General features: G+C 42.3%; 1 protein-coding gene across 1 annotated transcript; it reads right to left on the bottom strand.

Moving 5' to 3' along the window:
- Positions 1-1,450: 1,450 nt before the first annotated feature.
- AHSG (alpha 2-HS glycoprotein) lies at positions 1,451-8,365 on the bottom strand. The gene is made up of 7 exons (XM_084528957.1): positions 8,024-8,365; positions 6,509-6,619; positions 5,486-5,570; positions 4,435-4,598; positions 4,029-4,142; positions 3,134-3,214; positions 1,451-2,080 (listed from the first exon to the last, which is right to left on the bottom strand). Exons 1-7 carry the CDS (start codon positions 8,225-8,227, stop codon positions 1,802-1,804), a joined length of 1,038 nt encoding a protein of 345 aa, XP_084385083.1. The 5' UTR covers positions 8,228-8,365; the 3' UTR covers positions 1,451-1,801.
- Between the last annotated feature and the right edge of the window lie 2,340 nt (positions 8,366-10,705).

Raw genomic sequence — 10,705 nt, 5'->3', positions numbered from 1 at the left:
AATCCTAGCTCTAAAAATCCAAAAGCTAGGAAAACTCTTTGTTCCAGGGAAGTTAGAAACCCAGTCTTGTGTATCTGAAGTCGCAGTAATTCAGATCTGAATTTACACTAATGCAGATAGTAGTAGCCATTTCTTTACATCCTGCACTGTGTCTTCTGCAGCGGGGCTGGGGAGGCCACCCACCTTCCCACTGCAGAAATTTTATGCAGCTCAGTACCGGCACTTTTAAAATAAATGGCTGGGCGCTGAACATATGGGAGGCACAGCTTTACAAAGAAGCAAGAAGTCCCTGGGCACCTGCCTGGCAAGTAACTTCTGCAATTGCCTGCAACACTCGTCCTGCGAGAACTCAGCTCTTCCTCAAACAGGAGAGCTGCTGCCTTACAGGGGAGATCTTGTTGGCAGGATGCCGCCATCCCATTATGCTGTGGCTCAGAGTTGGGGCCGATTTTCCCTTTTTTCCCCTCCACACACCCAGGTGAGCACTGATACATGCATAAGGCTTTTCCTTTCCCCACTGACACAGCAGAGTGGAAGCTTTCCGTATCAGAACCTGTTGCACTGTCACGAAGAACAAATGTTAGTTGTGTTGCTTACTGAACGCTGGAAGGTTGTAACTAAGAGAATAGACTAGGTTATTTGAAGCAGTTCGGAAATGACATGTGTTCCTCAGGTTTTGCTGCCTGCATGGTAATTATCTTGTAGCAAGTGCTGTTCCTGGTTAAAGATTCATGACTGTCTCTGAGACTGCTCCCCTGGGCCTGCACAATTCCAGTCTGGTAAAGATCCTTCTGGCCCCTGTGTCTTTTTACTTCTCTACCAAGAATAGATTTGGGCTGTAACACGTGAGAAATACAGGGAAGATCTGACTGCTAGGACAATGGTAAATTGCCATCACTGTCTGGGTCCTATTACACGAGTCGCGTGTCTGTAGTGTATTTTTATTCCTTTGAGCTGGTTTTCCCTCAGAGGCACACAAGGCGTACAGTGCCCCAGGATCGTATTGTGCCTGTGTATCTGCTGCAGGACAGAGAAGACACATGTGCGTGGTTGGGAGTATCGATGCTTTCAGCCTGTGCAGCAATGAATGTGTTCGGATTCTTTGTTCTTTTTGTAGGCATCGACGCTCTTATTATTCTTTATGTCATATCCAAAATTATTGAGGTTTTTCTGGTGGGTACTAAAAGGAGGTACATGCTAGGAAACACTACAGGTGGAAGGGAAAAATACATTTTTTTTCCTGCCACTTCTCTAGTGCTGTTGGTGTGTGATCAAAAGAAAGGACTGACCTGATTTTCTGCAGCGCTCAGCACCCACACATCCCAGGGAAGCTGATGAGGAATGCAGGAGCTTACTGTTTTTGAAATCAGGCCCAGAATATGACTCATAATGCCATGAAGGAGATACTTGACAACTAAATGAGAAAATATACAGGGAGAAGGTACCAAAGCACTTTTGTTGAACATTTTATTGTGAAGTAATCTTTCGGCTGGTGTTTCTATCACAAAGCTACAACTGTTGTATAGCTCTTCCAATAGTTTCATTGAAACAATTTTTGCTGTATTTTACCTAGAGCATCCCTGTATGTAGAGAAAACAACTGCTGTATGTTTCAGTCCCCTACATTTTGTAGCAGGCCTTTGAAAGATCCTGGCCTCGGCTCTGTTCTCTGGAGGGTGAAACTCAGTGGGGCCCAGAGTCAAGTTCTCAGCTATTTGCACTTGGTGTTGTGCTCCGTGTGTTGATGCTGCTGCTGCACGCCAATCCTTCAGTTAGCTGTCTTGCCATGGCTGTAACACAGCCTATATCTTGAAATAGCGAACCTTGCCAGGGCATGGAGGAGGAGGCAGCGCAAAGCCAACTGGGCGAGGTACTTTATCATGCTGAGCAACCTCTGGAGCTGCTCTCTTTGCTACAGATTTTGCTGAAAGCGCAAAAGACGGAAACTCTGAAGAGCTGGATTCGGATGCAACAGGGCTGTGGTGGGAAACTCTGAGGTTATGGTTAGTGAAGCCTTGTCCAGGGCTGGGTACCAGTCCTGCTGATGTGTCTTGGCCTGGGTGAGAGAAGGTAACTCCAGGCTGGAAAAGAAAAACAGTTTGTTTGTATGTTACAGTTATTGCATGTACAGTAACTGTGTAGGTTACTTAGGATTTATCTTTAGGATTTTACTTTAGGATTTTATTGATCTACAGGCAATCGATACCTTACTAGGTACCCTTCTCCTAACTAGACACTGACTCCCAGCCCAGGTACGAAATGTTTCTGACCATCAGGAAAGTTTTGATTTGGTTTGAACACACACACGCACACAGGAAACCAGAAACACATTTGTAGTATCATCAAATTCTGTGCTTATGTGAACGTTCACTGTGATGTATGCGGCGAGTGAAACACTCAAACCGAGCTGCTCCTATAACCTGTATTCTTTCTTTCATATATCTTCTAGACAGTTAATTACTGTTGTGTTTCCAAGAGCATTGGCCTGTAGGAAGTACTCAATGACCAGTTAACTCTTCTCAAACCAATTGCAGGGTATAATACCTGGAGGTCTTTAAAAGACGTTTAGGTATAGAGCTTAGTGATATGGTTTAGTGGAGGACTTGCTAGTGTTAGGTCAGAGGTTGGACTAGGTGATCTTGGAGGTCTCTTCCAACCTAGATGATTCTGTGAGACCACTCAAGTCCTGTGCACACAGGTTTCTCACTTGCTATAGCAGTGCAGCTCAGGGTCCCTGGATTCAGTCAGGTCTAAGGACCTGAGCAGCAAAAGCTTCCAGTTATTTGATCTACCACAGTTGCTCTTTTATTTTTTATACCTCTCTGCTCCTTCCACTTAGCTGAACAAAATTTGGTTCCCTTTGCCTTACTGGACACGTGAAGCTCCCAAATAGTTAGGAAAAGAAACCACGTTAAGCATGAATGACAGAGGTGACACAATTCTAGCACAGAAATCAATAGGACAACCAGAAGCCACCTTATCTTATTTTTTAGGATGCAAAGTTAAACTGTTAAGTTATTGCAGATAGCTGATGCAGTCTACAGTGAAAGAGGTAAACTCAGGACAATTGCTTCAAACAGTCCTGGTAGGCAAGAATGCTTTGGAAAGGAAGGGAGTATCCAGAGGTTTGGTACCTGGTGTCCATACAGCTCGCAGTCTACTCGGAGGTCCTCTTTGGGCCGTGTTACCATTGCTGCTCTGCAGAAACCGAAATTCTGGCAAAGCATAATAGAGCCAAGAGAAAATAGTGAGAAAATAGAGGAGACCTGCATGACAGTTTTTAATTTCAGTACATTTAGGAATAGCTACATCTCATGCTTTATCTGAGCAGTAAAGCGCTTGCTTTTTAGCATGTTGGACACAAAAGCCAAACTGTTCAAATGTGTAACCACCAAATAAGGGAAACTCCTGTATTCTTTTAGAATAAGACTGTGTGTCTGGATATGAGGGAGGGAAGGAATATGTAGGAATCTAGGTAAACTGTTCCCATCCACTGAATCTGGCTAGGACGCTTTTGTTTCGTCAGAAACAAACAAACAAAAAAGAATTTTAGCATGATTAAGTGTATAGTATAGTTCTCAAGAACCTATGCATGAAACCAAAGCATACGGACAGCACTTTAATTGTAGGAAGATAAAACAGTCTGCTCTTTTGTTTTGTGTTTGTGTAGTGCCCACTACAAAGGAGCTTGATTTTCTCAGGTGCAGTTATTAAGAAAAGTAAATGATAATATATATATATATGCTGATTATTAAAAATATTTTGTGTTAAGGGTGCTGTCATCCTCAACCCTTTTTGAAATACATTCAAATGCATTAGGATTCAACCCAGATACATCAGAGGGAAGAGAAAGGTGTGATATATCTTTAGAAAGCAGGTATTGAAAAGTGCATCATAGTGGTATACAACTCTTGCACTTTCTTTCATTCTCACAAAGGTCTATTCCTGTACAAGTGCAAGTGCATCACAGCATGCCTCTTTTCTACCTCTGAGCTGGCGAGATCAGGATGGATGTGCTGGCATACTTACAGACTGATCCTCAGGAAGCAGTTGACAAGCCTCCAGATTAGCTTTAGCCTCTTCTGCTGTGCAGTTTGTGGCAGCCACAGCAAACTCAACAGAGACCATGTGCACTGGCTGATCCTGATAAAACAGGAAGAATGTTTAACTGACTTTGCAGTGTTTGCAACTGCAGAGCTGCTGGGGAAAGATAAAAGGCAAATGTTGTGACTTCTAGCTCCGCATCTCCCACAGAAGTCGAAGGGAATCCTGTGGCTAAGATGACACAAAACGCTTGGGAAATCAAGAGCAATTCAGTAGGGCAATTTAAAGCAAATTCAGATCTGTTTGCAAACATAACTAGTTACCACTGCTCAAGCGCCATGGAAGAAATGTTCTATTTTCATGGAAGGGCAGACTCAGTTCTAGCAATTACCTGTATTTTGGCTCTTCCAATCTCAAGGAGTCTGAGGTAGGCATCAGGAGTTTTGCTGTTGTGGTCATTGAGGGCAGCAGTTACAGCTGCCAACACCTCGGTGTTGTTGAGACTCGCAAGGAGCGGGCAGTCAGGGCAGAGCTGCAGAACATCTTCACCTGAGTCTGCAGTAGGAACAGATTATGTTTCAATCTCATCAGAGGTTGCTTTGAAAGACAGTACAGACCTATGCAGTGACGCAAAACGCTGTTTGTTTCACCATCTGTCCCAAATTATAGCGCAAGGATTTTTTTTCAGCACAAACTATAGATGGCAGTATTTCACACGACTTTTGCTTTTCAAGTCCTGGAGTCTTCATGCAAGCAAAAGTCTTGTGGGCTTCAATAGCGTATTTCAAATGCTCTTACTCAGGTTTTAATCATTTTTCTTTCTGGCAAACTATCCATGGCACAATGAAAAGATGCCACAGGTCACACAAGAAACAGTGGAAAAAATAAAGTGTTTTAATTTATTGGAATTGTGTTTCCAAGAGTGTGTTTCATTCACTCACCAGTTTTAAAAACATTCCTGAAAACATCAAATACCCAGCAAAGAGCTCTCACGCAGAGCATGCAGAACAGATTCCACTTTCCCATGGCAATATTGAAAACGCCAGATTTAATAAATAAGGGGAATCTGGCAAAGGGGTTCTGAAAATCAACAAACTCGAGCAAATTCAGACCAACAAGGAATCAAATTCTTGAGGAAAAGCCTCAGTGCTTCAGTGCCATCCATCTCTAGGTCAAATCTGGGAAGTGCTCCCGAGGTAGTCTTAGCATATCTTAGCTGTTAAAGGGGAGCTAAGAGAGGGGGCCAGGTTTGTAGGTAAGTGAAATCATAAAAGCGACTTCCAGAGCAGCTGGGCTTAGAAATCCATTTTTGTTTTTCTTTTATGCTATATTTATACACAGTACTTGCCAGTGTTTTAGAATCAGAGGGGCTAGTGAACTGTGACAACTGCTATAGCAATGCTCCAGCCTCTAGATTCAAACACAAAGACCCAAATCTTTACCTGCATGCGAGTGGCATTTACTAGCAAGTACAGACAGCTTTCCATTCAAGTTCTGCAGTTTAACATCACAGTCACCCTCAACTGCCTAGAGAGAGACAAAAATCAAAGGGTTACATTGTACAGATAGATAGGAATTTCTGAAAAAGGCAACGATTGCTATATTCAAAAGAACAGGTCCTGGCTGAGTGTTCCTGCAGAATCAGCCTGATTGCAAAGACCTTGGCAGGCCTGTCCTGATGTCTGTGATTTTGTAAAAGGCAGACCCGGGCAGCAAAATTCAGATCCTAATCTGGATCTCAGAAGTATCAGAAGTGCCGCGGTATCTAGGTTATAGACGTTTAGTTCGTGTTCCTCTCTCATAAAGAGCAGAGAATATGAATCCTTATGAATTAAGACCTTCTGCAGAGCTGTTTGATAACACTCGCGCTGTAATCTCGGCTGGTCAGTGGCCATGGTAACAGCACTGTGCTGCCTTGTGTGAGCTGGCTCGCATGCAGCATCCAGCAGGGGAGGAGATGTCAAAGGCAAAGCTGGGAAGAGGGAACAGTTAGTTACCTCCCCCAGCATGGAAAATGGGGTCCAAGCCCTGGTGAATACAGGGGTGGATTTAGTCATGAGCTCTGCGAATTGGGCCCCGTTCTAGAAACAGGAGGCTTAAATTGTCAATTGCTCACTCTGCTTTCTGCTTAGGAAGCAAAGCTGCCTGTAGTCAGACAACACTTCCAGTGCTTTGCTTAGGGAAAGCTTTTCACAGCTGGATCACACTTGCATAAGAACAAAATATCTGAGGCCAGTAAATTCCAGCAGAGCATTGCTGTGAGGGCAAAGCCCTGGCTGAAGGGAATAGCTCTGCTGCAGTCACTGGTGGCTAGACTTGACGTAATTTCCCTAGTTAACACCCCACATGTAGCCAAGGGAAGGTTGTGTTTGCACCTTATGATCTAACTGATCATAACTGGCCTCTAGCATCAACACACTCAGCTTGTACTTTTGCACCAAGGTAGTAAGGCTTTGGATACTCACGTGTTCTGTGAAGCTCCTTACTGTGCAATTTGCAAGAGGTGTAGGGCTAAGAATGGGACACGTGGTCTCCAATAAGTCAAGTTCAAGAAACAGTATCTCATTATTTGGCCCCTGGGAGAAAAAAAGGAAGAAAAGTGGTATTTAAAGTGGTATTTACTTCTCAAAACATCACCAGAGTTCTTCCCTGGGGCTGAGCTGTGGTCTCTTGCTGACTGTCATTGGGTAGCTCCAGGTATATGCTGGAGTGCCTGAATAGGTTCTTACTGTATAACTTCATAACTAACAAGAGCTGGTTTTTAAACTGTAGTGAGTCAAGATAGTCCCACTGACATCCCACTGATTTTTTTACCAGCTAAAGAGCTGATCCGTAATTTTTGGAAAGTCCAGTTTACATATAGGGGGTCAGCTCTCATAAGTCAACTTGATTTTATTTTGTTGGGTAGTTTTAAAAAATCAATAGCTGGTTTTGTTGATGAAAAAAATCTGTATTTATAACCCGGTACCAGGTAAACTCCACACACTGGTGCACATTGGCCTGTCCCATTGGAATTACACTGAATTCCAGCCTCAATATTCATGTTGTTATGGACTGAAGGATCTTTTATGGTTGTTCCTGAACATTTTCAACTCTAATGTAAGACATGTGAATGGCAGGGCAGCAATGAGGCTCCATAGCACTAAAATTGACTCTGAGGTTTGAGTCAGGAGTGATTCCTTTTAATCCAATGAAGTTATTTTAGAGTAAAAGTATTAAATGGGAGCAAAGCAGTGTAACCAGTGTTTTTGTGTAAGTAACCGTGGGGACACTTCTAATCTCATTAATGACGGCTTCATTCTCTTGTAAATGACATCTTCTCTCTCATGTCAGGTAGCAAACAGCCCTGGAGTTTCATTCTTGTTAATAATTGCAGCCCTTTCCAATGTTTTGAGAAAATCAAGGATTCTAAATGTGTGCATGCATTGTATTCATGACCATTTCTACAGCCTTTCTAGATGGCTAGAATGATGTGAGTAGATCTTAGTGGAAATGAGACTGCAAACCACAGTTGCTTTCATTCAGCTTCCTTGTCAGCTCAATGGGATATTAGGTAAAATTCATACCTACTGCAAAATCCCTAATAGCATGGAGTTACGGTAGGTATGCATTTAGCCAATAAATATTACCTGCATCATGAGAATTATCCACACAGTTTCTCTCCAGATTAGCTGCCGGGCTCATGAATCAGCACTGTGAGTGATCTGCCCTAGCAGGCGTGCTGCGTTCGTGAACTGAGCCCTTTCTAGCATTGTACCAAAATAACTTAACGTTTCTCTCCCCCCCTCTGTTCTGCTCTTTGAGAGATGCATTCCAGTGACCTGAATTCTCAACTGCTACAAGGTGGCATTGCACCATTTAAATCAATAGAGCCCTGCTGATTCCCTGCAGGTGAGGATCTGGCCCTTGGCAAGGCTCGTTGGTCATTTCCAAGCGCTCCCAGTTTAACGCAGGGCTCAGCCTGCAGTCTCCTCACTTACCTGCGGCAGCACGCGGACTTTCTCGATTCTGTTCAAGGCAAACTTGTATCCGTGGTGGCTGTGGGCATTAATGTAATTCACAGCTACTTCAGCTGCTGCTTCCGATTCTGGGTCATCACAGCCCAAGGGAGGCGGGGAAGCTGCGGGTACAGCTCTGTGAGTTGGAAGCTGAACAAGCAGTATTAAAGCTAGTAGTGCCTTCATGGCACCCAGAGAAAATCGATCCCTCTCCGAAGTAAAGGTCTAAGTATACTGTTCAGATGGTGGCTAGGTAGCTGGAACCGGGGTCTCATTTATATAGTACATACCACAGACTTTGCATGAGTGCATGTCTGATATTTGTCCCGGTTCCAAGAATGCATTGCAAACAACAAAAGAGAAAAGTAAATGTTAGGACATCAGTCTGACTGATTAATATTGGCCAAAGTAAATTTTATCAGGTAGGACATTGCGAAGTCTGCTAAAAAGAAGAAAGCATCAGCAAAAAATTAAGATAATTTTTACATGCTCCTCTACCAACTAAGTACAGTACATGCAAGAGAAAGAGGATCCCTACTGTTAAATGTGGAGAGATGCTAGGGCTGATTAAGCTTTGTGGTAAACAAGGACACATTTTGTTAGGGACCAGATCTCACCAGACACCAGTGTAAACTGGCAGATCAGAACCATGATAAATGAGAAAACAGGATTTGAATTGGTTCTAAGGATCACATTCAGAAGCGAATTTAATTATATAGCAGCTTTTGTCACTGAATTCATTTGGAATAGGAAATGAGATGTAGCTTCTAAATCTTTTGCATCAGCTCTTTATTTCTCTGATTAATCTGAATATTCCCAGTAATTCCTGTTCAGATATTCAGATTTTATTCTGCAATGCAGGTGTTTTGGAGAAATTTTCATGGAATATGTTGTACAGATTTGAGGATTTGATATAAGATCCAAAAGGGCACAAAATTGTTTTTAAGAACTTAGATCAAAATTAGCTGCTTAAGTCTAGACATGTGTGCCAAAAAAAATCCCCATCCAGTTAGGCACGTATTATTATGGTTTTGCATTGCTCAGCTGACCTAAACAAAACAAAGTTTGTTTTCCATCTAAGGTCATTTGAGTGCTATGAGCTGGATACTGCAGTCGCTAAATCCCCAAGTTTTAGTGTGCCAGGTGAACTCTGAGCATACCTAAGGCACCCCGATAGAGGGTTCAAAACCGAGAAGGCCATGGTGGCTCTCCATAACCATTTAAGAGTAAAAGCTGTCTTCTAGCAAGTAGGAAATGAGGTACAAATCTGCCACATCCTAAATTGTGCCTGGACTTCCAGAATGTGGATTAGCTTTACTCTGGAGCAGCCACCTCACCTGACTTTCAAATATGGCAATGAAAATGCAAGAGTTATGTATAGAAAGAGAGTGAAAGGGAGACGTGTGAGGCTGCTGGTAGAGATTCTGTGATTCAGCCAGCAAGCAGCTTAGCAGGGCTGGACCCCTCATTTATATTTTGTTTCACAGTGTCTGTGTGTACAAAACAATGACTGGAAAACAACAATGGTCTGTGGAGCAAAATATAGCTTTGAGGATGTGTTCAGCATTTATGGTCTTTAATTAAAGCTTAGTATTTTTCTCTAGATAGACTCTAGCTAGAAAGACTGTAGCTCAATCTGGAGAAAAGTTTTTTTCCTGTGGGGATTTTGGCATGGGTTTCTTTGATCCATTTTATGGTGGTGATCAGACTGAGAATTGTGAAGGTCCCCTCTGGCTTTAAAGTGTCTGAACCTCTGTTGTCATTTTCAAGGAGTTCGGGAATTAGCTGCAAATTCGAGATGAATAGGAGGACTTCAGCACATTTAGAAGTTTTCACTTTTGATAAATATTTCTCAGCTTGTATGATAGTGTGACGGGGACTAAAAGACAAAAGGTGAAAAAAAAGTCGAGTCATGTCTCTTTCTACTAGAATTTGGAAACGTTGAAAACAGCATAAGTAGGAATGGTTCTGTCGGACAAATGAAGTGATGAAGGAGATCTAGAAGAGATTAAAAAGGTGAAATTATTTCCTTCAGCTGCAAAGATGGAATGATTTCCTTCTTTTATGTGTGGGATGAGGTGAGTTCTGGATAGTAGGATTTGCATATTGAAGAGATTCCTGGGGAAAAGAAAGTCTCTTTCTATCTCTTGCAGGAAAAAAAAAAATACTCTGAGCATGACTGATTTCTTCCCTTCACAACACCTGATTTCAAAATCAGGTGTTGTTTGGCATTTGTTCTATTGTGTGGATGATCATTTGTCTTCTTGACTTTGACCTGGAACACTTAAACGATGAAGCTTTTGTGTCTCAAAATCACCCTTTGAGTGTTTGCTGTGGGTATCTTTTGAATCATGATAAATGTATTTAGAAGTTAGCGTTTTACACTGTATTTTTAACCCATAGTTCAATTTCTAACCTGTGAATCCTTAAATTCTGTCTTTCCTTGTTTTCCTATGAGGCATTGAGGTAAATTTCCAACAGGTGCAGACTGAAATTGGTTTTCACCTAAGTGACATATAATTACAACTGTGAAGGACTTGGACCATGATTTATAAATTAAATGTTGTCATTGCTCAGTTTCTTAGGTTACATCTGCTCCGTTTCAGAGTTGCAAATACTGTAGGATGTATTACATTTCTGTAATCAAGCTCTAGGTATTCCTAA

Source organism: Aythya ferina (assembly GCF_964211825.1).
Source record: "Aythya ferina genome assembly, chromosome: 9".
NCBI classification, from domain to species: Eukaryota; Metazoa; Chordata; class Aves; order Anseriformes; family Anatidae; genus Aythya; species Aythya ferina.
Note: the sequence above shows the minus strand (reverse complement) of the source record. Positions and strands in the feature narration are given on the sequence as shown.

What these genes read in the sequence shown, in the direction of transcription:
- AHSG (XM_084528957.1), bottom strand. Translation starts at nt 8,227, where the DNA reads ATGAAGGCACTACTAGCTTTAATACTGCTTGTTCAGCTTCCAACTCAC. An exon ending in TTGGAAGAGCCAAAATACAG is followed by an intron (nt 4,143 to 4,434) that starts GTAATTGCTAGA and finishes CTGTTTTATCAG; the next exon opens with GATCAGCCAGTGCACATGGT. An exon ending in GCGAGCTGTATGGACACCAG is followed by an intron (nt 2,081 to 3,133) that starts GTACCAAACCTC and finishes TTTCTTTTCCAG; the next exon opens with CCTGGAGTTACCTTCTCTCA.